We start from the raw sequence: 23,061 nt of genomic DNA, 5'->3' as shown, positions 1-23,061 counted from the left end.
TATAAAAAAGTGAATCCCCAATTCGTCAACAGTAAAAATAACATTTACTGCAGTCCAAAGGTGGCCGCGTGGAGGCTAGGATTCGTTGCACCTTCTTTGTTCTTGTATTTTTTATTTTTACTAGGAGGTTAGAAAAAACCCATAGCTAGCACAATATGTAACGCCCTCTGAATCAACAAGACACCCTATCTTGCCCTCCTTGAATTAGGAGGACATTGTAGGGTATCTTGTTGATTCAGAGGGCGTTACATAAGTGGTAACTATGAGAAAAAGAATTTCCTCCTAGGGCAGGGAAGAAGAAGAAGAATAAAATAGTATTATTTAATGACTTACCTATAGAAGAAATAGTAATAATAAAGAAGATAAAGAAGAAAAAATAACTTTGAATATCTACTTTTTTATAAGAATAAGGAGGTCGTTGTTGTAAATTACAGTCACAATCATATGAAATCGATAAGAATATGTGTTACCCCACATTTAATACACACATACACACAGTTACATTATTTAATTTTCTCCCTTTCTTATAAAAAGTAACAATGTGTAAAATAGTAAAATGTTGTCAATTTTATATCTTCTTTACGACTATATGAAATGTGTTTATGTTAAAGAAAGGAAAAGTAAGTAAAATAAATGTCTTTTTTTTTTTTTTTTTTTTTTTTTTTTTTTTTTTAATTATTTGTTTATATTCTCATTAATTTTTTTTTCCTTTTAAGATACAAAAAAATAGCTTAAAGTTACAATACCAAACGGCAAGCTTGGCAGAATTCAATTGATATCTTGAAGTGTTTATGAAAAAAAAAAGAAAAATTAAATATGTTGAATAAAATAAATATCTATTTATTAAGAATTTTCTCTAATCTGTCAATAACAAAATACTGAATGAGTCTCTCTTGTATTACAACAACAGACTGAAATATGAATGAAGGCCTTAGCCATTCTTTATTAAAAAAAAAGGGGGACCAGTAATCTATCACAACCAATCTTTGTAATCCATATTATTATGATCGATTAGGTTTTTTTTTTTTTTTTTTTTTTTTTTTTTTTTTTTTTGAATCGAGTATTGATATTAAAGTGATGAAACTTTGCATTCATACACTATAAAAATAATGAGAAATGTAAATGTAGTGTCCTTATCAAAATAGATTGATTTTATATTATTAACTTGTATTATCTTATTTAAAAATAGAATACCCTAATTTTGTTCCTAGTATAATATAAGAAGCCCTTCTATAGCATTGTCTAAGAATATACAGCAGAAAAGGAAAATATCGTTCACAGTTCAATTTCAAGTTGTCTAAGACTGTTCTAGATATCTCACGCATATCTACGTACATATTAAGAGCAACAGCGAAATGAATCAATAAATAGATAGGCAGAATTCAATCAATGAAAACAAGTTATAACCACAACAATAGGTGATTCAAAGTAATTAAAATACATGAAACGCCAAGTTCAAACCTTATGCAAAAAAGCCAGAGACCTCATGTTATATTTGTAATATATTCATAGATTAGCCCTTAATGTGTATTATTTTATTTAATATATAGCGTATACAGATATTTTTCTCAAGTGCGTTTCCCTATTTTATATTTGTGATGTCTCTGAAATTGACAAACATATTATATAATACATATCAAGTAATAATTTTTTATACTATTACTATGTACCCCATGTATATACACTCCATCTTTATTTTGTATTACTATCAAAATCAATTCTTTTTTTTTTTTTTTTTTTTTTTTTTTTTTTTTTTCATTATTATACATCATGTCAGATAATAAGCAAGCAGTAGCTTCTTCTTCTGGCAATCCCTCCCCTGAGGGAAACCAACAAGAAAAAGGATTTTTCAAGAAATATGGTGGTCAGATTGTTCAAATGATATTCTTTTGGATGATTATGAGAGCTATTACAGGAGGTATGTAAGCAATAATCTTGATGTGTGCGCCATTATATTCATTTTTTTGGCATCTATAGGTTGGAATAATAATAATCAAAATACAAATACACAAATTAATGGTGCATCCCAACCTCAAACTGTTCATACCAAATCTGGTTCTAGGGCTACCCTTCGTGATTATGTACACAACGTACCTGATAATGTTCATTTTTTCCCTCATCCCCTCATCCCTCATGCTGATTTGCCTGAATCATTTGTTCCTCTTTGGCAACCAAATACACCCATGGAGGTGTCTGTTTATATTAGTGAAAATGAATATTTTACTAATTATCGTAAAGAACCCGATTTTAAAACTTCGGGTCTTTTTTATGGTCAATGGTTCGAAGGTAGAGAGGGACATCTTGATATTCCTGCAACCAAGGTAATAAAATAACGACATTGAAAAAAAAAAAAATAAAATAAAATAAAATAAAAAACTTACATCATCTTGTAGACAATCCAACATAATGGAACTGTTTATGCTCACATTTTTGTAAATCAAGATAAAATGCCAATCGATCCTACTGATGCTGCCTTCAATCCTGATTCAATTGTTTATTATAGACATGGTAAAATATTAAAAATTGATTGCAATCAAGTAATGATCTAACATGTATAAAGTTTTGACAAAATTTTATCCTCAAAAGACACAAGTTAAACAAAAGAACTTATTAAAGAAAGAGAATGAAGATAGAGATGAAGAAGAAGTAGAGAAAGAAAAAGGAGATGAAGAGAATAATAAGACTGATATGAGTGCCGGTATTGTCGGTCTTGGCACAGGTATCTTGGGCAATTTGACACGTCGTGGTCCTTTAGTCGCACATTGGCAACAAAACGTGACTTTAACTTTACTTAGTGATAATAAAAATGTGATTCCTAAAAACGGGTTACAGCCTCCAGTTATGAAATATGTTCAATTTGATACTCAACTTGCACGTACACCTTCTGGTAAACAAGGCTTTTATCGACCTATTTTATTTCCCAACGATTTTTGGACACTTCAACAAAATGCGTTTGCAGTCAATGAATCAGTCACAAGCTTACCTTTAACGATTCGTATTGAGCCTATTTCATTGTGGAAATTTAATATCTTTGCTACCTTGGATGATTCTATGAAGCAACAGGCAAACAGTCCTTTAGGTGGTATGACAGCTGGTGATATTGATGAAGTCAAACGCATGTTTTTGGAAACCAATCCCGTTCTATTGGGCACAACCATCGTCGTTAGTTTATTGCATTCACTCTTTGAAATGTTGGCATTCAAGAATGATATCGCCTTTTGGAAAAAGAAGCAAAACAGTACAGGCATCTCTGTTCGCACTTTGATCGTCAATATCTTTTTTCAAATCGTTATTTTCCTCTATTTGTTGGATAATAATCAAGAGACATCCTGGATGGTCTTGATCAGTCAAGGATTCGGTCTCCTTTTAGAAATTTGGAAGGTCTTTAAGGCACTTAAATATGAATTAGTATGGACACCTGGTTCTCTTTTGCCCAAATTGGGACTTCAAGAGCAAAATGCGAAAGAAAAGGAAGAAGAAGATGAAACGGCTAAATACGATGCTATTGCCTTCAAGTATTTAAAGTGGATCTCTTATCCTTTATTAGCAGGCTATGCTATCTATTCATTGTATTATGAAGAGCATAAGAGTTGGTATTCATATGTTCTCAAAACTTTGGTCGAGTTTGTGTATATGTTTGGTTTCATTACAATGCTGCCTCAATTATACATTAATTATAGACTCAAGAGCGTAAGTTTATTTAACAATAACAAAAAAGAAAAAAAAATGTTGATGACGCTTATTTTATTTTATTTTTTTATTATAGGTTGCTCATATGCCTTGGAAGACCTTAATGTACAAGTCATTAAATACATTCATCGGTAAGAAAAAAAAAAAAATTCCACCCCTCTTCATTTAGAGAAAAAAAAATTAACATCTTTTTTTTTTTATAATAGATGATTTATTTGCCTTTGTTATCAAGATGCCTACTTTGCATCGTCTAGCATGTCTTCGTGATGATGTTGTTTTCTTTGTATATCTTTATCAAAGACATGTTTATAAGGTAGATCATCGTCGTGCCAATGAATATGGTCAAGTCGGTGAAGAAGAAGTAGAAGACAAAAATCAGGAAACCAAAAAGGATAAATAATTTTTTTTTTCACATTAATAAATCTTATTTTTATTATATAATAATCTCCATCATAAAAGCAAATTGATAATGTTGTTTAATATTGAGTGTACTGTACAGAGTCATTTAAATGCGCTCAAGAGCCTCCATGATAGAAATACTGTTGCCACGAATGACCTAATGTAAAAAAAATAAATAAATAAACCAGTACACATACACACACATAGTTTGCTAGTCATTCATTAAAAAAATCGCAAAATGTTTTATATTACCACCATGCCAATATTGTGCTTTTCATTTGCACTGATTTCTTCAACAGTTTCATCTAAAACGATATTCATGAAAGGATCATAGCCACGAAGAATACCAGTAACTTTACGATTTCCATTTAATTGAAGAGCAAGACGTTTATCCATGTATCTAAAGAGAAAAAAAAAAAAAGTCAATGTTATTTTTTTTTTCTTTTTTGAAGAATAAAAAAAAAAGAGAGAGAAGAATTGGTATAATTTTAATTACTTTTTTAATTCTGGTGTAGTTGTCTTGGCCATTTTAACTTAACGCGTGGTAAAGAAGATGTGTATATGAATATAAAAAAAAAAATAAATAAATAAATAATAAAAAAAAGGCTTTTTTTTTTTCGAATATATAACGTCACTTAATTGGCGGGAATGAATTCAATCGCCATCATAGAGCTGCTAGTTTCTTCAATTTGAATATTTTTTTTTTATTTCATTTTATTTATTTATTTATTTTTTTTAAGATAAAAACGGGATCATCTAAAACTTTTACTGCATGTTGAATATGAATGTCAAATGATAATGCTCATAGAATGTAAACAGATAAATGGATATGACACCATTGAACAATCCTTAGAGCTAACTCAGAATGAAGTTTGCATTGCTTTTCTTTTTTATAATGATTATTATTATACTTTACTGTAGCCTGTAACTCTAAAATGATTGAAACATATAATTGCAGAATCCCTTACTGAGATCAACATCATGTTATTAAAAAGCTTTGATATTATTTAATAATATTTAGTCTTTACGAACACTATAAACAACATAGAAAAAGCAAAATTATATTACCACCTGGGCCCATTATTTCCATAATAACATTATTTGCTTTGTACAGTTATCATTTTCTTTCAATGTGTTTCTTAATTCTCTTGAGTAAAACGTTCATATTTAAAATTATATGCCCAAATAAGGTTATTAAAATTTTAATAAATAATAAAAAGTTATTAACAACAACCAGCTTTTCCAGAAGTATTATATTCTTCTCTATTATAAATGTCAGACGTAATCGTTTTATACAAATCTTGTCCATATAATTTTGTCACCAATGTTTGTGTAATCTCATAAAATATATCATCGATCCCTTTAAATACATACACACATATATGTTTATATTTGTATTTGTATACACATATTTGTATATATGTTTTTTTTTGTTTTTTTTTTTTAGAAAAAAAAAAAAGAAAAAGAAATCAATTTTAGCATGTTTAACAATTGAACTAATTACCATAACCATTCTTTGCAGATACTTCATGTAGACCATTCACAAATCTTGTTGATTGATCACAATAGTTAGATACCTTTGAAAAGGATACTTTACGTTGTGATTCTAGATCTGTCTTATTACCAACAATATGAATAACTAGATCATCTGTCATATTTTTTTCCAGTTCTATTACTATATTTATAAGTAACACATGTGCATTTTAATCATTCTTGAAATGTATCACCTTCCATCCAAGATATTAATTCAGTAAAGCTTTCTTCAGATGTAATGTCATATACTAAAATAGCTGCAGATGCACCTCGATAATACATTGGCGCCATTGCTCTAAAACGTTCTAATTATAAATGGAAGGTTATGTATTCAATAACAGAAAACATAGATGGGAGCCTACTACCTTGTCCTGCAGTATCCCAAATTTGTAATCTGACGCTACAATCATCTATAGTTCTACGTATAACATTTAACAAACAGTGAAATGCTTTAGTGTTTATCTTACAATTTCTTTGTCATAAAAGATGCTCCAATAGTTGAGGTACCATTTGATGAAAACGCATTCTTTACAAATCGAAGAGCTACTGATGTTTTACCGACACCTATAAAATGAATCAATAAATGACTATAGATGTGTATATTAGATAAATAAATACAGACGATAACAAAAAAAAAAAAAAAATAGCAGAATGTACCTTCAAGAATATATACATATACATTTGCATATATGTATATATATAATGATAGTAAATACATGATATATCCCAACCTGTACTTCCTAATATTACAACTTTTGCTTCCAAAGTATTCATAAATATACGTTGTATATTTAAAAGGAGAAAAAGAAAAAGAAAAAGGGTAATATAATATATAATATTGTATATCTGGTTATTATTAATTGAACTAATAAAGGATTAAAAAAAAAAAAAAGAAAAAAAAAAAGTAGCTGTTGCTGCTGTTGCTGCAATAATAAATTGTACCTACTACGTATTACACACTTTTTGAAAAAAAAAAAAAAAAAAAAAAAAAAAAAAAAAAAAAATCGTACAAAAATCAAAAAAAAAAGAGCCCTAATAAAAAGACAAAGGTTAATATTAATTACGGGCAGACAAAGGAGACGAAATTGGTTCGACAGGAGACAACTATTAAAAAAAAAAAACGAATTCTTTAGTACAAGAAACAATAACTAATAAAATAGATATGCAGTATTACTTACATCGAATGTGATTAGGAAAGAAAAGATATCAAATTATAATGTTAGTGTCTGTTTTAATGGTACACTCGTTAATTATAGTACTTTGAATCAATAGGCCGCTTCAAAGGGGGGGGGAAAGAAGTAATCCACCTCTTGTAACTCAATAAAGCACTCTCTCCTTTTTAATGATGTATCTTTTTCAAATTGTGACACTAAAGTTTACCCAAAGGAAAATGTGTGCAAATTATTTCGTGCATCTGATACAAACTCTTATGCATTAAATACACTTCATTAAACTTATAAATGTTATTGTTCGATTCTTTGTTTCAAGTTACTTATTTCTTAAAATGTCTCCTACTATTTTCTGGAAATAATGTACATCCTAGGTCCCCAACACTTTAGTTTAAAAGCAATGTTAACAAACTTTTTTTTTTTTCCCCATTATGAGTAAGATTGACTACCATCGATATTAATAAATTATGCCTTACCACAGTTAGAATACGGCTTAATAATAGCCAGTCATTTCAATTCAGAAACCATAAAGTCATTCGAAAAATTTGTCAAACTACATGTATCTGTCACATATTTTGGTGACTATTCGACCCCTCCCTTTTTTTTTTAGTCAAAGCGATACTATATCTCATTAAAGTGTCTTTCATATATGCATGAACTTGTAAATAAATAGACTACATGCTCAATCTCTCTTTGGCTCTCTCTATACCTTTCAGAGGATACTTTGCTTACACCAGGTTGCTGCCGTACTTTCAATTCTCCGGGGAGAGGGAGGAAGGGGAAAAAAAATAAAAATAAAAATGAATTCACGATAATTTCATTTGTCCAAGATTCCTCTTTAGGGAAAATAAAAAAAGATGTATTCCTCTAGTCACCCACTAAAGACGCTCCTTTCACTCTACTTGATCTTTTATTCCTTCAAGTTAAGTTAATTGAAAGATGGTCAGATCATTATTACTCTAAATATCTTTTAGCTTGTCGTGACACCTTGATAATTGGGTCCTATACGACGAATTACCAATGACGAACCAAGAGCGTAGCTACCTTATTCGTTGGCCATCCATATGCTCCATCTTTCATGAAATGGACTATCAGACTCACTCTTTTGTTCCTTCTCCTCCTCTCTTGGTCATCTCAATAAAATCATTTCTGATCTTTTTTACATGTTCTTATCCCGATTACATATATCTGTATCTACTCCTAACTTTTGTTTTTATCTTTTTGTCTACAAAGGCCTTTTTTTTTTCTTCTTGAACTAATTAGGGCAAACCAGCTTCTATAACTTTATACTAAAATTTAATTTTAATTGTATCAAAGATCATGATATTATGTAATTATCTCGAATTTAGAACAAGTCATATTACCCAAATTAAAAAAAGTCTAGAATAATTCAGGATTTGGGTAAAAATTCCGTCTAAAAGTATCCCAAGGATACAAACTTAACTATTTATAACAATGACCAAAAGAAAAAATATTATTTTTCATATCTGATTCTAGGAACAGAAAAAAAAAAAAAAGATGGTGTGATCTTCATAAAGAATCATCGGGATTACACTGCTTTATTTACGTCCTATCTAATGAAGCAATATATTACGTTATAAACGTTTACTACAATATCCTATTTATATTGATAGAAAAAAAAAAGGATGCCAGTTAAGAAATAAATATTAAAAATAATTCATAAAAAGAGTTAATGAAAAAAAAAAAAAAAAAAGACATGGATAGAGCAAGTGAATTGTTTAATCATTCTACTTGGAAAAGGTTTTTTTGCAAGTTGATTTATTTTATGATGTATTCTTGCTTCAAAGAATAATTGAGATACTTCATACCAAATTAAGGCACTATTACCTCCATCCCCCCTAAAAAAAAAAAAAAAAAAAAAAAAAAAAAAAAAAAAAAAGAAGAAAACAGAAAATAAATTTTCTCCAAAATTTGCTCTGGTTACCTCATTGAACTTTTTTTAATGCACGTGTATTTAATAAAAAGAAAAAAAAAATTGACAAGCCGGGTTTATCTTACATCAAAGTAAGAATATTTTGATTATGAAATAGTACAATGATATCATCCAAAGTACTCTTATAACGTTTGTACATTTCAAATTGAGCATTTGACTCCAGAATATGCTTATAACATATTATCAAAATCCCGCCCTTTTTTTATTAAAAAATGGATGATCTGTCCGCCGCAGTGACTCTTATGATGTTTTGTAGAAGATATAGAATAGCATGCAATACACATGATATAGACACTATCACAAGATAATAAGTAAGTATGTCTTCCACATCATAGTCATTATTTACTATATAAACAAATTAAAGTTTAAATGTTTGCTATAGTAAGTATGGTATATACATAGAATCAATTATTTCTATATGTTCAAAGATAGAGTCATTTTAATCACCTATTGTTCTTAATACCAATGACCTGTCCATAATGAAAAGTGGAAAAAAAAAAACTCGTGGTTGTAAGTTTATAAGTCTATGCAATATAGCTTCATACATTTCCATAATGATATAATATGAGCTTTTTTTTTTTTTTTTTTTTTCAAAATATATATATAAATATAAGTGTATAGAAAGGTAATCAACAAAAGAGATACTTTCATTATTCAATTTCTTTAAAGATAAATAGATAGAAAAAAAAATGTTCTTTAAAAAATACACAGTTACAACTACAACTGAATATCTACCCACAGAATATAAACCACGTCGAATCATTGTATGTCTAGACGGCACTTGGGAAACACCTCATGGTAATATATAATAATAAACATTTGCTTTTGATATATCCTATTTTAACTCTTTTACTTATTTATATATATATGCAGATAAAACCAATGTATACAAGTTTTATATGAATATCGATAGATCTAATAATGATTGGGAATATACAACAAATTATTACCTTGGTTTAGGAGCAGGCAAACACCCACTATTAGGGGGTATGTTTGGATATGGTATCAGTAAACAAATTATTAGTGCGTACAAGTTTATATGTCGAAACTATAGAGATGAAAGAGATGAGATTTGGCTATTAGGCTTTAGTCGAGGAGGTATGTACATTATAAAAATAGATAGATAGCGAAAAGGAATAGCATTAACTCATCTTTTTACATTTAGCCTATGCTGTAAGAAGTTTGGCAGGAATGATGTATAATGTAGGATTATTACCTCCAACAAAGACATCAAAATCAAAAAGAGCTTATAGAATTTATCGACATAGACGTGGATTGGGTTTACCTACTAGTATAATTTCTACTCATTTTCGTGAAGAAAATGGGTGTAGAACACCTAGTATTCATTTCTTAGGATGCTTTGATACTGTTGGAGCTCTTGGTATGCCTAAAATGCCTTGGTATTTAGGTGGTCCAATTTGTAAAGTATATTACATATACAATAATGATAATGATAATCATATTCATTTATTTATATACATATATATTTATATATCCACTATTATAAAAATAGTCTACGGCTTATTTCATGGTATAAATGGGTTTCATGATATAAATTTAGCACCTATTGTAAAGCATGCATATCATGCTATGTCTATCCATGAACAGCGGGCTTGGTTTAGTCCAACTCTCATGCTCTCCCCAACTGAACAGCAAACGCTAGAACAGATTTGGTTTCCTGGTGTTCATGGCGATATAGGAGGACAAGACGATGGTCGATACAACAACATACTTTCATGCCATACCTTGAACTGGATGATGCAAAAGGCTCAAGAGGTCGGCTTAAAGTTTATAAATAAAATAGACACATGTGATAAAAGCAAATATAAATTTCAGTTCCATGATAGTTATAAAAAGGGGAAAATCTACAGTATTATGCCTCGAACGGACAGAGAGATTCCAAAGGACGAATTGACAGGTAGATACCAATTAAGCCAGATTTACTTGAATGGCGATTTTTCATCTTATTTGGAACAAACTGAATTAAATATGTACCCATCAAAGACTTTGGATAATTTCTTTCATAACCTAGAACTTCAAAAAGAACTTGATGAAGATCAACATCAACAAATTGAACTGAAGATAGAACAATAGACCCTTATTATATTATTTTAACTATTGTATATATATTTGTATACATATTTATATAAATATTATGTCCCTAAAAAAAAACAAATGCACATACACTATATTATTACTATTCTTGTATATAAATAAATAATATATCACTATAAAATGATTTCACCTGCTGTTCAATTAAAAAAAATTAAAAAAAAAAAAAAAAAAAAAAAAGCGCATTCTATTTTCCTATTTGTCACACTGAAATTCGGCAATAACATTTAGCCTTGAATAAATACTACAATGTTATTTTTTTGTTTTGTTTTTATTTTTACAGCCGATTAAAAGTTATAATGAGTAATAATGCGATCGAAATAAAGATTACTGATAATGTATCCGAAAATGAATCAATGTCAGAAAGAAAACGTTATAGAATCACTCGTGCATGGTAAATCAGATTAACTGATCAACATGTATTTTTTTTTTTTTGACTTGTTCTTTTTCTCTCTCTCTCTCTCAAGTGATTATTGTAGAAGGAAAAAAGTAAAATGTCATTTTACACCTGGTCAAGCCTGTACTAACTGTGTGTCATATGGAATCACTTGCCAATTTAATGATGGGTAAAGTGATCTTACTTTATTAATATAATGATTAACATCTATATATAGGGCAAAGAAACGTGGACCACCAAAAGGGTAAAATGACTATATATGCTAACTAGTCCAATTCATAATTAATTTAATATTATTATAAATAATATAGTTACATTGATGCTTTAGAAAAAAGAATCAGAAGAATAGAAGAAGCCTTGCAACAAAAACAACAACAACAACAACAACAACAACAACAACAAAATCAGCAGCAGGGCTCAAATACGACTCCATCATCTCCTTCAATAACAAACTTTTTAAATCCATCAAAGAATAATAATTCAATCCATTTATTAGGAAATGGAAATAAAAGACCTCAAGGCGCTTCATCAGACAGAGTGCAATATCTTGGTGATTTATCAAGTTTTCAATTCTTTTCAAATAAAATACATTTAGATGATAAAAATACAAAATGGAAAGGACATCATATCCGTAAATTTGGTAAACAAATTGTACTAGTAGAGGATCTGAAAGATGAAGAAGAAGAGGAGGGGCAGACAAATATACCACAGTCACAATTATTGCCTCATATTAAATCAATTCATAATTGGATTTATTCCGTTACTGGTGTAGATAGGCATACAAGCGATCGTTTATTAAAAATGTGTGTGTGTGTGTGTGTGTGGGCGTGTATTAAAATAAGCTTGCATAAACTAATTTTTTTTTGTAGCTATTTTGCAAATATTCATCCAGTTTTACCTGTCGTGAATAAAACCAGTTTTTTAAAACAGTATAGAGATCAAGCAGATACATATCCACCATCTGACTTATTGAATGCTATGTTTGGTGCAGCAGCAAGATTTGTAGAATGTGAAGCTTTAATTAAAAAGTCAAAGCCCACCCCTCCTCCACCTGATACGTTCTGGGACATACCCTTGGGCTGGTCAGATCAATTTTTTGAACAAGCAGAAACAATTATCACAACTTCAGCTGTAACACCTACTATATCAAAGGTACAAGCTATTATTCTTATTCATAATCATAGTAGTAATTTAGACTCAAAATCATCCGCATGTTGGTTATTGGGTGGATTGGCTATTCGATTAGCTCAAGGATTAGGTCTCAATCGTGATTGTGAGGAATGGGATATACCAGAAAGCGAAAAGCAAACAAGAAAAAGAATTTGGTGGTCTTTGTATGTAGCTGACCGATTTCATTCAGCTTCTTTGGGTAGACCTATCAGTATTCGAGATGAAGATAATGATGTAGGATATCCCGATGCATATGCTACTTGGAAAGAAGTGTTGGATGAGCCTGATGATGATGAAGAAGAAGAAGAAGAAGAGGAAGAAGTTATATTTAATAAATCTTCAACAGGAACAAGCATAGGATCTACTTTATCACCTAGATTCCCTTCCGCCATGTCTTATCCTACAAATAGGGAACAATTGGATGGAAAAGTTGGCATATATCAACTGTTTATTGAGCTAGTTAAACTGTCTGAGATCTTGGGTAAAATTCTTCAGGGTCTATATACTCCTAAAGCTAAAAAAGTGGGTTTGGAACAATGCAGTGACGCTATTGTAACTCAGTTGGATCATGAATTAACGGAATGGCGGTTTGGTTTCCCTGAAGCATTACAAAAAGCAAATTTTGATGATTTTGATGAAAACAAAGGCTATTTAGCTCCTGTTACTGGTAATAAAATAATAGGTGCAAGAAAAACAAAAAAAAATTTTTAACTTATTTTTATTATTAGCTTCTGTTCTATTATGTTATTTTAGTTTGCTGATTTTATTGCATAGACCATTTATTGAACAAGTAGGGAATGGAGGCAAAAAAGGAAACCCATCTTATTCATCCTTTAAAATTAGTACAAGCGCAGCTACAAGAGGAATACGAATAGCATCACAAATGACAATTCGAGATTTTTTAATGTTTCCTTATTCTTTCAGCTTATATCCTGTTTTACAATATTGCTTGATTCATATGTATAATACAAAGAATCCGGATACAAGAATATCTACATCTGCAAAAGCGGATTTATCAAAAGGAATTGCCTTGATTTATAAACTTAGATCCATGTCAAATACAGCACAAAGATTATATCGATTGTTAAAGACGATTATGAACAATAAAGGAATTGATGTAACTACTACCTCTTCTGAATTTGAAAACAGCAATAACGATATTAGTCCAACAATCATTCCATCTCGTCTTTCAGATGTAGGTAGAGGTAATACAATTCGAAATAATATGCGTCCTCCTTCCCAAAAGATATCACCGCAACATACGGTTATCTCTCCTTCTCCAGGAAGGACAGCGCCTATCTCATCGCAGTCGCCTCAAGAACAGCATTACTTGATGCGACAGTTTAAGCAATCACTTGCAGAAGCTATTGCTCCACCAAATATGGATGGATTATGTAAGCTATATAATAAAATTGGGTATTGTATAATTCACTAATATGTTTTATTAAAGTATCACAATCTTCAACGCCATCCCCAACGTTCATGTCGGAGGCTTTTAGTCTAAAGCAATTTGGATTTAATAATACGATTGGAGAGCCCAATCCATTAGACTATACTGCACAAGATAATAGTTCCCCATTTTCCAAAATGGAAATACTACCACCTATGCCAACATTATATAACACTAATTATCAAAATCTATCTATTCAACAACAACAAGAACCTCAGGGTATACCATCTTCAGCTCCGCCATTAACGTCAGCTCCCTACAATAATACTAATATAGGATCTAATATGAGTTCTTTACTTAATAATGAAGGACTTTTTAAAAATAATCCAAATAATCCATTTTTCGGTATACCCACTTCTATGGACTGGACCGAGTGGAATGAATGGAGTCAAAGTAATCAAGGTAATACTGCATGGCAGCAACCATTAATTAGAGAATAAAGTTGTGACGTTTTCATGCCTTTTTTTTTTTTTTTTCTATATATACACAAATATAAAAAAAAAAAAAAAAATGGCGCGTGTTCATATCAATCATCTTTTATTATTATTATTATTGTTATTATTATTATTATTTTACTTGTATTATAAATGTACATGTGTTTATAATTAAATTATTATTTTATAATTATTTACTTCTACTATTAATTAAATAAAGAAACACATACACACAAAAAATGGTTGAAAATAAAGCTTTGTTTGAATCAAGGCAGGTAAGTAAGTCTATCTAACTTTATTTATAAGATCAAATTGACATTTATATAGAAAAGAATTCGACATATAAAATCTATTGCAGGTCGGAACATTGTATGGAAAACTAAAAATAACGATTCACCATCAACAGATGCAGTCAGTTCTAACAAAGTACTTTGGCCACCCTTAAATAATTTGAAGAGATCAGGTAGCACGTCATCTGTTGCAACTACTGTAGAAGATTCTTCAGTCTTAAAACGAGCTTATCAAACTAATACTGAGGACTCGATTGTGTATAGTTCAGGAGGATTAGTTGACACCTATTTTACGTTACATAATGAGCTTTTAGCATCTAGCTTTTATAAAAGTGAAATGATACCCAATACTGTCAATCCAACTTTTCGATCCTTACCTACTCCATTTGATTGGATGAATTGGTATGATGCTGCATCAAGTTTATTAGTTATTCGAGTTTGGGCAAGACATGCTGTATTTGAGTCTGCAGGACAACATACTGAGCCAGTGCTAGGATATCAAGATAAAGAAGATGAGCAATTTCAATTGTTAATTCAGTGGCAAGTAGATTTAAATGCATTAGTTTGGATAAGCAAATCGGTATTTTATATATATATATATAACATTCCTTGTCTTATTGCTTACTTATCCGTTATTGAATTAGTATGTAGAATTAAATTATTCCTTTCCTGAAAACACTTTGGTATTCGAGATGGATGATGGAATTTATACTTCAGCAGAGATAAAAAACAGCATGCTGAATCAAAATAAAAGATCAAGTTTATTTGATTTGAGTCAGTTACAAAAGGATGATGCAAGTATAGATACAATTAACTCGATACAAAAGGTAAATGAGACTTGCGTTTATATTTTGTTAGTATCTGTCTGACTGACTGACTGACTTGTTTTCTGGTTACTATTAGAATAAACGATCATATACCTATAATAACATTATGAAGTAACGTACCATTTATAGTAGATAAAAAGTCATACATAATTTAACCTTCTTTTTTTTTTTATTAGAATGAATACATTTATGGATTGCATATTTGATACGAAAACGTCTGTAAATGAGATCAGACAAAATATACAAGAGATACTTGAAGAAGAGGATAAAGGGTTTCGATTAAGACGAGAATTAAATCAATATAAAGCAAATTTAATGGAAAGAGAATATGAAATTATTCAAAAAAAGAAACAATTGAAGGCTAAAATAGAAAAAATAAAGCAAACGAAAAGGGAAATAGAAAGACGAAAGATGGAGATAACAAGTTCATTGAATCGATGTATTTCTGGGAAAGAAGATTTACAAGATAATGAAATTGTATTAGAAAAGAATATTAAAATGAGGCAAAATATATTTCGTACGTTAAACAGAAGAAAGAAAGAGTTGATTGCCGATTTATTTTCCATATACCCCATAGAACAAGTAAGTAAGAAAATAAGCAAGTATTTTTGTTTAGTGAAGTTTTTTTTTTTTTTTTTGTTGTTTTTTTTGATGAAATAAAAAAAAAAAGTCCTATGATGATTTGCAACAGTTTTATATTCGAGGTATTTATTTGCCTAATTCAGTTTATGACGGGCAAAATGAAGACTTAATTGCTACTGCTTTGGGATTTACTGCACATTTGGTTTCTATGTTGGCTTATTACCTTGAAATTCCGTTAAGATATCCTACAATTCCAATGGGTTCAAGATCAACTATCAAAGACATGGTATCACTAATTAATGGATCTAGAGAGTAAGTCTAATAAAAAAAAAGAAAAGAGAGAAGATGACTTACATGTATTATTTAAGTTTTCCGTTGTATTCAAGAGGAGTAGATCGATATAGGTTTGAGTTTGGAGTATTTTTATTAAATAAAAATATAGAGCAAGTAAGTAATTCTCTTTGTATCCTATTTAACTTACATAATGTATATATTAGTTAATGAATGCTTATGGTTTAATTGTAATGGATTTAAGGCATACATTACCAAATATACATTATTTTATCCAAGCTATTCTTACTACATCAGTAACATCTAGTCCAACATCAATATCTGTATTATCTATTTCTTCCTACTGTAATGGAGGAGGACGCAATAGCCATGAAGAACATTCTATTGTTCGAAGAGATCATAATCATTTAACTTTACAGCCTACTCCATTGTTAAATCAGTCACCACCTCCACCACCTTCACCTTCTTTCTCTACATCTTCCTCCATTATGAATATATCAAATAGAATGACCCATTCCCCAAAACCATCGATAAGTAATACATATCCCTCTGTTGCATTCTTAAATACGCCTCAAGCAATGGCTGCGCCTGCCATATTAGATACAGTTACTACTACTTCTAGCCATCATACTAAATCGCCTTAATATATATATTTAAATAATTTATTATAATTCAGGGAAAAAAAAATTAAAGTATAATACAATTTGATCCAGAATCATGTGATGATTTTAGTTTAACTAAATTTGTAAATTATTAGATTTCAAATGGTTAGAAATAGATGATGTTATTATTTTTACCTGAGAGTGCTACTTTTGCAGTTTCTTGAAAACATTCTTTTACCCCACGTTTATGTTTAGCTGAACATTCTAGGTATCGAATCGCATTGATTGATTTAGCCATTTCAAGCCCCTAAATAGGATGACGATGAATTATTATTAAATAGGGCTTTTTTTTTTGCTTTTTTTTTTGCTTTTTTTTTTAGGTACATAAATAATAGTACCTCTTGATATAAAATAGTATCTGGTTTTTCTTGTCTTAAATCACATTTTAAAGCGACTAAAACAAGTTTAGCATGAGGACTGTGTTCAGTTACTTCTTCTAACCATTTATCAGGTATATTATGGAATGAGTCTCTATTTTCTACAGAGAAACATAACATAAAGACATGCGTATTTTCATAAGATAAAAGTCGAATTCTGTCAAATTCTTCTTGTCCTGCTGTATCCCATAATGAAAGTTCAATTTTTTGTTGATCATTTACTGTTATTTCTTGAACATAATTTTCAAATACAGTTGGCTCGTAAATCTATCAAAAGGTAACATAGGATATAATTATATAATTATTTGTTTGTTTGTTTGCTTATTTGTTTATTTATTTATTTCTTTATTTATAAGCATGTATGTTGTTGTGTTAGTGTATGGATAATATACCTCGGGAAAATAATCCCTTGTAAAAACATTTAATAATGAAGTCTTCCCACATGCGCCATCCCCACAAACAACTAACTTTTTACTCATTATTTTATTCTTTTGATTATTAGTTTTACCGCATAAAAAAGACATTTTGTTCAAAAATAATAATAATAATAATTAAATTGAAATGAAGAAAAAATAATAGTGGAGAAAAAAAAAAAGGTTATAAAAATTGATTTACAACCAAATCTTTACAATTAAATTTCGGCCTTTGAAATAGAATCACTTTCAGGATTGCGGTCATTGGTAAAATAGAATGTGGCTATAACCATTTAAAGAAGCTAAAATATTGACTCGAATACATAAAAGAAGAGAAGGATAGTTATAAATAAAATAAACTTGTTTCATCTGTTTTCAATGTCCCTTGTTTAGGCAGCTATCAGGAAAGGAAAAGAGATTATTTTATTACAATTTTGTACCTTTAACTTCTATAACAGCAGTCACCTTGATTTAAGACATTAATGTGTCCTTATCATTTATTTTGTTTTGACTGAAACCGAACTTTATTCCTACAATTGGAAGATATACACACATGCACTTTTAAGAAGAATTACAGCAGATATAACTAGATATATATATATATATTTCACTTGTATCAATGATATTCATTAAAACTTAAAAAAGTTGAAAATAGTGGGTGTTCATATGATCGTTCGCTTTAATACCCTTAGACTAATCAAATTCAAGCTTTTTCCCCTTCTTAAATAATGATCTGTGATGGTTTTTTAAATGAAGCTAGTAATACCCTATTCAGACATTGCTCCAATAACTGATACAAAGATTTAGTATATACTGATAGCTCAATTCACAAGCTTTAGTAAATTAGCGTATTCACAGTATGTTTTACGCTGTTGATGTATTTTATATATATTCTTGTAAAGAATATGCTTGTTTTATTGCAAAAAAAAAAAAAAAAAAAAAAAAAAAAAAAAAAAAAAAAACTTAAGAACTATGGAAGAAGAAAGCCATTAAAACATGTTCAAACGTGTAACTATATTTCTCATGATTAATTTGACAGACACGTAAAAAAAGAAAAAAAGAGAGTAACAATTTTAGGCCGATTTCTTTGTTTTAGGTGAAAGAGTAAAGACTAGTCATTGAAAATATAAAGGATTTTCATGATTTTTTTTTTATGTATTCTCATATACACGTGCTTTTTCTTCTATTACTCAACTTAATTACTTTATGCTTAATTTATTCACTCGAATCAATTTTTTTTTTTCGTCTTAGTACAGTCTTTTTATGAAATGAATACACGCTGTTTGTTAAACATGTTGATTTATTTGTTGATGACCTTAAGCTTGAAAGGCAAAGGAAGAGGGTTACATTTTAAAGACCGCAACTTTAAAGACCGTACTGTTGCTGAAAATATGTGTTTTTTTTTGTGTTCCGCTTTTTTTTTTTTTGATGACGAGGCAGTGTTATTGAAAGAAAAAAAAAAAATATTTTTTGTTCCTTTTTTTCTTTTCTCTTTTTATTTTTTCTTTATATTATAGATAACAAGCCATGTCTTCTACAACAGTTTATGTTGGTAATCTCGATCAAAGGTACTTTATACAATAATATTAAATAAATATTAGCTTTGCTTTAAAAAGAGGAATAATACTGACATCATCCCCTAGAATAACTGATTCCATGTTACTCGAATATTTTTCACCAATGGGTTCCGTTGCAAGCATTAAGATTATGGCTGTAAGTTTTATTTTTTATTTTATTTTTTTTAGTATAACATAAATAAAGATAATTTATTGATATTGCTATACATACATTTGTATATATTAGATGCATAGAAATAACTCTTTTGTAAGTTTTTTTTTTATTCTTTTGTTTGTTTATATGATCCCAATAAAAAAAATATATATTCATCTTAATTTTTTTTTCTTCTGTATATTAATTTAGAATCCTGTAAACTATGGTTTTGTTGAATTTGTAGATGCTATGTCTGCTGACAAAGCTATTCAAGAATTAAATGGTTATAAAATTTTGGATCATGTAAGTTTTTAATTTTACTTTGTCATCATTTATAATAATTTTTTTTTTTAAAAAAAAAATAAAATAAAATAAATAAAATAGGAAATTAAAGTAAACTGGGCTCAACAAAATCAAAAAGAAGAAACTCCTAGCCAATTCCAAATCTTTGTTGGTGATCTTTCACCTGAAATTAATGATGAAGCTTTATCTCAAGCCTTTGGTGTTTTTGGCTCTTTAGTGTAAACATACTTTTTTTTTTGACAAAATAAGAAGTATATTAATTTATTTTTATTTTTTGTACTTTATAGTAACGCACATGTTATGAAAGATACTATGTCAGGTAATTCTCGTGGTTTTGGATTTGTTACTTATCGTGAAAAGTCAGAAGCTAATCAAGCTATTGCTTCTATGAATGGTGAATTATTGGGTGCTCGTAATATTCGTGTTAATTGGGCTACTCAAAAGGGTGATACTCCTCCTCCCCGTCCTGGTCAACAACTTCCTTATGAAACTGTTGTTCAGCAAACCCCTAATTATGTTACTAGTGTCTATGTTGGTAATTTGCCTCCTAATGTGTCTGGTAAGTTGATTGTTATATTAAAAGAAAGCATTTTATATTTATACAGTATGCGGATATAGATAATGATTTGGTACAACCTTTTCAAAGATTTGGCTTTATTCAAGAAGTTAAATTGCAAGCCGACAAAGGATTTGCTTTTGTCAAGTAAGTAATCTATTGTGTATTTATTTTATATTTGTATATGTATACTAAGACAGACTATTATTATAGGTTAGACACGCATCAAAATGCTGCTAATGCCATTGTTCATTTACAAGGTATGATTATTAATGGCCGTGAAGCCAAGTTATCATGGGGTAAGGATCGTCCTGCTTCTAACTGGCCCTCATATAACAATCAACGTCAACCAAATAATAACTGGCGACAAGTTAGACAAAATTAGCAAAAAGAAAAAAGTAACTAAAGAACTGGCGTACACATAATTATTTTTTTTTTTTTAAATCAAGAAAGTAAACACTTACTTTCATAACAGCAAAAAAAGAAAAAAAAACACAAATTTTCCTTTATTTGATGTATTATAGTTAAATTGTATAATAATAATGATGTACACATGCAAATAAATATTTTTTTACGAAAACAGGATGCGGTTACAAAATTTCTGAATTGTATCAGCAACTTTCTTTGGTTGATCTAATATGATCATGTGTCCAGAATTTTCTACTACAGCTAATTCACTATCTACACCCTGTTCTAAATTTATCTTGTGTAATAATTCCAGTTCAGGGCGTGTATAAGGATCTTGATCTGGCACAATGATAAGTGTAGGCTTCTTTGTTAATAATGTATAAGGTAATTCTTGAGGAGACGATGGAAGTAAAGTAGCAATAGTGACCATGACCTCATAAAGAGCATCGTCAGAGATTAACTGTAATGCTCTTTTAACCTCTGCCTGTTGAGTAAGAGAGGATAAAGTGATTGCAATTCTAGTTCTCTGAAGGTCTTCGAGAGTAGCTTTCCTTTCAGCATAGAGATCCCATCCAACACGTGGAATTTGCATATAAGGAATGCCTGATGCTAATAAAATTAAACCTTCTAATTGAATGTTAAACTTCTTCTTCTTTTGCCAATTTGCTGCATAAAGCAAGGAAATCATGCCACCCATCGATAATCCACCGAGAAATAAATGAAGCTTGTTATCTGCTGGATAATACCTTTCTTTCACTTCTTCTAATATGATATTCATGTCCTCCATGACATTATCAAAAGAAAACCATCTCTTTTTCTCCTCTTCATCACAAATAGTAGGCTGTGATAGACCATGATATCGAACATCCATTAATAGAATACGAAACCCATTTTTAACTAAAAGTTGAGCAACTGAATTATAATGGTTTAAATCACCTCCTGCACCATGAATAAGCCAAATTAAAGGGCAATTCAAATCATTTTCTAGTCCAAGTAGTTGATAATTTCTACGAATTTTGTTGATAGTCATTTTTTATATGAGAAAAAAGGAAGAGGAAAGAGGGAAAAGGAAAAAAAAAAAAAAAAAAAAAAAAAAAAAAAAAAAAAGAGTTTTGGTAACGTTGTAAAATGTATATAAATGTCCTTTTTTTTTTTTTTTTTTTTTTTTTTTTTTTGTTCGACTCTTTAGGAAAAAAAAAGTGTACAACATAATGGGCATTTCTTATTCTATTCACTTTTTGGTATTATCTATCGCCTAAGCTTTACTGTTCTCTTCCCTTTCTTTATCCCTCCCATCTTTTTTTTTATTTTCTCTAACGCTATTAAATTAAATTATAGCTTTAGTTAACTACTTTGATTCATCAATAATAGTTCATGTATGCAGTTAATTACCTTGAATGACGTATATTAACTCAAAAACAAAAAGAGGCTTACAAAAAAGAAAAAAAAAAGGATAGGATAATTTACATGAAATATTTCTTTTCAAGTGGTTTATGAATTATCAAAGTACATTATAAGGCACTATTATATAAGAGGCTTTAAATGCGTATAACATGTTACTTGTAAATTATAATGTAATACATTTGTATATATTTGTATGCATGTATGAAATTTTTGACATATGTGCATATATGCGCATTTTAACGTTTGTATTAAATGTTCATTGTCAATGACGCTTAATTTAGTTTACAATAAAAAAAAAATCAAACTATAAGTTTATTTTATTAGTTTCAAGTTTACAAAAATTATAGATGTTTTATGTTAAAATAGTGGTAGCTATTACTATACGAGACTTGTTGTATATGTTATGCATTATTAAGAAGAGATTATATTGCAAAAGGGAATAAACAGAGTTTGTTTAATATAATAAGATAACTTTTTAATTTTTTATAAATATACTTTATCTAATAGATCCCTTAAATTATAGAATATATTATTGTCTAGATATATACATTTACATATACACATATACGCATATATATACACACACACATATATTTATATATATATATTTACATATAACTAACTAATATAGGAGCAAAGAAAATCTATCATTAAGATATATTACTTTGTTTCTGAATATTCTTTAGATTAGATAGTTCTTTGTGTGGCAAATAATCCTTAAGTTGACCTTTAGTTTGAGTTTGAAAGGCCAAGGGCTCTTCATTTTCTTCATTTGTATAAGCCGTAATATACAACCATAATGAATGATTAAAGATGATATTTCTTGAGAAGATAGAATTTATTAATATTATTGCTGAAAAAAAACAAAACCAAAAAAGAATGCTGTTTTCTCTCCTTTTGTTTCTTGCATTGATCTATGTAAACTTTAGT

The 23,061-nt window shown here is 29.3% G+C and overlaps 10 protein-coding genes across 10 annotated transcripts; 6 read left to right on the top strand and 4 right to left on the bottom strand.

Moving 5' to 3' along the window:
• Positions 1 to 1,770: 1,770 nt before the first annotated feature.
• On the top strand, positions 1,771 to 4,090 carry BX663DRAFT_550854 (cleft lip and palate transmembrane protein 1-domain-containing protein; the record flags this gene model as incomplete). Its single annotated transcript, XM_051531245.1, has 6 exons — positions 1,771 to 1,918; positions 1,978 to 2,321; positions 2,394 to 2,508; positions 2,561 to 3,690; positions 3,767 to 3,821; positions 3,897 to 4,090. 6 exons carry the CDS (start codon positions 1,771 to 1,773, stop codon positions 4,088 to 4,090), a joined length of 1,986 nt encoding a protein of 661 aa, XP_051384461.1.
• On the bottom strand, positions 4,011 to 4,672 carry BX663DRAFT_344207 (ribonucleoprotein LSM domain-containing protein). Its single transcript, XM_051522156.1, has 3 exons — positions 4,586 to 4,672; positions 4,342 to 4,489; positions 4,011 to 4,246 (listed from the first exon to the last, which is right to left on the bottom strand). Exons 1-3 carry the CDS (start codon positions 4,615 to 4,617, stop codon positions 4,196 to 4,198), a joined length of 231 nt encoding a protein of 76 aa, XP_051384460.1. The 5' UTR covers positions 4,618 to 4,672; the 3' UTR covers positions 4,011 to 4,195.
• Positions 4,673 to 5,268: 596 nt separating this feature from the next.
• Positions 5,269 to 6,186, bottom strand: BX663DRAFT_505150 (P-loop containing nucleoside triphosphate hydrolase protein). The gene is made up of 5 exons (XM_051527020.1): positions 6,090 to 6,186; positions 5,988 to 6,040; positions 5,817 to 5,927; positions 5,594 to 5,758; positions 5,269 to 5,449 (listed from the first exon to the last, which is right to left on the bottom strand). Exons 1-5 carry the CDS (start codon positions 6,101 to 6,103, stop codon positions 5,313 to 5,315), a joined length of 480 nt encoding a protein of 159 aa, XP_051384459.1. The 5' UTR covers positions 6,104 to 6,186; the 3' UTR covers positions 5,269 to 5,312.
• A 1,328-nt stretch (positions 6,187 to 7,514) lies between these two features.
• BX663DRAFT_505142 (uncharacterized protein) lies at positions 7,515 to 8,308 on the top strand. The gene has a single exon (XM_051527019.1). The coding sequence runs from the start codon at positions 7,812 to 7,814 to the stop codon at positions 8,043 to 8,045; it is 234 nt and encodes a 77-aa protein (XP_051384458.1). The 5' UTR covers positions 7,515 to 7,811; the 3' UTR covers positions 8,046 to 8,308.
• Positions 8,309 to 9,326: 1,018 nt separating this feature from the next.
• On the top strand, positions 9,327 to 10,926 carry BX663DRAFT_505140 (uncharacterized protein). The gene is made up of 4 exons (XM_051527018.1): positions 9,327 to 9,543; positions 9,619 to 9,843; positions 9,911 to 10,165; positions 10,259 to 10,926. The coding sequence occupies exons 1-4, from the start codon at positions 9,435 to 9,437 to the stop codon at positions 10,837 to 10,839; spliced, it is 1,170 nt and encodes a 389-aa protein (XP_051384457.1). The 5' UTR covers positions 9,327 to 9,434; the 3' UTR covers positions 10,840 to 10,926.
• Positions 10,927 to 11,139: 213 nt separating this feature from the next.
• On the top strand, positions 11,140 to 14,351 carry BX663DRAFT_560142 (fungal-specific transcription factor domain-containing protein). Its single transcript, XM_051531884.1, has 7 exons — positions 11,140 to 11,251; positions 11,325 to 11,423; positions 11,472 to 11,498; positions 11,566 to 12,057; positions 12,124 to 13,091; positions 13,153 to 13,818; positions 13,875 to 14,351. Exons 1-7 carry the CDS (start codon positions 11,157 to 11,159, stop codon positions 14,312 to 14,314), a joined length of 2,787 nt encoding a protein of 928 aa, XP_051384456.1. The 5' UTR covers positions 11,140 to 11,156; the 3' UTR covers positions 14,315 to 14,351.
• A 27-nt stretch (positions 14,352 to 14,378) lies between these two features.
• Positions 14,379 to 16,974, top strand: BX663DRAFT_505130 (uncharacterized protein). Its single transcript, XM_051527017.1, has 8 exons — positions 14,379 to 14,583; positions 14,636 to 15,178; positions 15,243 to 15,425; positions 15,502 to 15,536; positions 15,602 to 16,007; positions 16,096 to 16,319; positions 16,376 to 16,454; positions 16,505 to 16,974. The coding sequence occupies exons 1-8, from the start codon at positions 14,548 to 14,550 to the stop codon at positions 16,940 to 16,942; spliced, it is 1,944 nt and encodes a 647-aa protein (XP_051384455.1). The 5' UTR covers positions 14,379 to 14,547; the 3' UTR covers positions 16,943 to 16,974.
• BX663DRAFT_505123 (rho3 protein) lies at positions 16,975 to 18,018 on the bottom strand. The gene is made up of 4 exons (XM_051527016.1): positions 17,730 to 18,018; positions 17,299 to 17,604; positions 17,096 to 17,207; positions 16,975 to 17,035 (listed from the first exon to the last, which is right to left on the bottom strand). Exons 1-4 carry the CDS (start codon positions 17,859 to 17,861, stop codon positions 16,986 to 16,988), a joined length of 600 nt encoding a protein of 199 aa, XP_051384454.1. The 5' UTR covers positions 17,862 to 18,018; the 3' UTR covers positions 16,975 to 16,985.
• A 1,259-nt stretch (positions 18,019 to 19,277) lies between these two features.
• BX663DRAFT_550847 (uncharacterized protein) lies at positions 19,278 to 20,704 on the top strand (the record flags this gene model as incomplete). The annotated part of the gene is made up of 8 exons (XM_051531244.1): positions 19,278 to 19,318; positions 19,394 to 19,463; positions 19,554 to 19,574; positions 19,671 to 19,763; positions 19,845 to 19,981; positions 20,051 to 20,322; positions 20,382 to 20,466; positions 20,533 to 20,704. 8 exons carry the CDS (start codon positions 19,278 to 19,280, stop codon positions 20,702 to 20,704), a joined length of 891 nt encoding a protein of 296 aa, XP_051384453.1.
• Positions 20,705 to 20,890: 186 nt separating this feature from the next.
• BX663DRAFT_550846 (Alpha/Beta hydrolase protein) lies at positions 20,891 to 21,757 on the bottom strand (the record flags this gene model as incomplete). Its single annotated transcript, XM_051531243.1, has 1 exon — positions 20,891 to 21,757. The coding sequence occupies one exon, from the start codon at positions 21,755 to 21,757 to the stop codon at positions 20,891 to 20,893; it is 867 nt and encodes a 288-aa protein (XP_051384452.1).
• Positions 21,758 to 23,061: the final 1,304 nt, after the last annotated feature.

This window comes from Cokeromyces recurvatus (assembly GCF_025118155.1).
Source record: "Cokeromyces recurvatus strain NRRL 2243 chromosome Unknown BX663scaffold_8, whole genome shotgun sequence".
Lineage (NCBI taxonomy): Eukaryota > Fungi > Mucoromycota > Mucoromycetes > Mucorales > Mucoraceae > Cokeromyces > Cokeromyces recurvatus.
This window is presented reverse-complemented; position numbering and strand designations above follow the sequence as displayed.

What these genes read in the sequence shown, in the direction of transcription:
- BX663DRAFT_560142 (XM_051531884.1), top strand. Translation starts at nt 11,157, where the DNA reads ATGAGTAATAATGCGATCGAAATAAAGATTACTGATAATGTATCCGAA. An exon ending in AGCGATCGTTTATTAAAAAT is followed by an intron (nt 12,058 to 12,123) that starts GTGTGTGTGTGT and finishes TTTTTTTTGTAG; the next exon opens with CTATTTTGCAAATATTCATC. An exon ending in CTATTTAGCTCCTGTTACTG is followed by an intron (nt 13,092 to 13,152) that starts GTAATAAAATAA and finishes TTTTATTATTAG; the next exon opens with CTTCTGTTCTATTATGTTAT.
- BX663DRAFT_505140 (XM_051527018.1), top strand. Translation starts at nt 9,435, where the DNA reads ATGTTCTTTAAAAAATACACAGTTACAACTACAACTGAATATCTACCC. An exon ending in ATTAGGCTTTAGTCGAGGAG is followed by an intron (nt 9,844 to 9,910) that starts GTATGTACATTA and finishes TTTTACATTTAG; the next exon opens with CCTATGCTGTAAGAAGTTTG. An exon ending in GTATTTAGGTGGTCCAATTT is followed by an intron (nt 10,166 to 10,258) that starts GTAAAGTATATT and finishes TTATAAAAATAG; the next exon opens with TCTACGGCTTATTTCATGGT.
- BX663DRAFT_505130 (XM_051527017.1), top strand. Translation starts at nt 14,548, where the DNA reads ATGGTTGAAAATAAAGCTTTGTTTGAATCAAGGCAG. An exon ending in TAGTTTGGATAAGCAAATCG is followed by an intron (nt 15,179 to 15,242) that starts GTATTTTATATA and finishes TTATTGAATTAG; the next exon opens with TATGTAGAATTAAATTATTC. An exon ending in TAAATAAAAATATAGAGCAA is followed by an intron (nt 16,455 to 16,504) that starts GTAAGTAATTCT and finishes TGTATATATTAG; the next exon opens with TTAATGAATGCTTATGGTTT.
- BX663DRAFT_505150 (XM_051527020.1), bottom strand. An exon ending in TTGGGATACTGCAGGACAAG is followed by an intron (nt 5,928 to 5,987) that starts GTAGTAGGCTCC and finishes ATTTATAATTAG; the next exon opens with AACGTTTTAGAGCAATGGCG. An exon ending in ATTAATATCTTGGATGGAAG is followed by an intron (nt 5,759 to 5,816) that starts GTGATACATTTC and finishes ATATAGTAATAG; the next exon opens with AACTGGAAAAAAATATGACA.
- BX663DRAFT_505123 (XM_051527016.1), bottom strand. Translation starts at nt 17,861, where the DNA reads ATGTCTTTTTTATGCGGTAAAACTAATAATCAAAAGAATAAAATAATG. An exon ending in CAAGGGATTATTTTCCCGAG is followed by an intron (nt 17,605 to 17,729) that starts GTATATTATCCA and finishes ACCTTTTGATAG; the next exon opens with ATTTACGAGCCAACTGTATT. An exon ending in TGCAAAAGTAGCACTCTCAG is followed by an intron (nt 17,036 to 17,095) that starts GTAAAAATAATA and finishes TTACAAATTTAG; the next exon opens with TTAAACTAAAATCATCACAT.
- BX663DRAFT_344207 (XM_051522156.1), bottom strand. Translation starts at nt 4,617, where the DNA reads ATGGCCAAGACAACTACACCAGAATTAAAAAA. An exon ending in ACTACACCAGAATTAAAAAA is followed by an intron (nt 4,490 to 4,585) that starts GTAATTAAAATT and finishes TTTTCTCTTTAG; the next exon opens with ATACATGGATAAACGTCTTG. An exon ending in AGCACAATATTGGCATGGTG is followed by an intron (nt 4,247 to 4,341) that starts GTAATATAAAAC and finishes TTTTTACATTAG; the next exon opens with GTCATTCGTGGCAACAGTAT.
- BX663DRAFT_505142 (XM_051527019.1), top strand. Translation starts at nt 7,812, where the DNA reads ATGACGAACCAAGAGCGTAGCTACCTTATTCGTTGGCCATCCATATGC.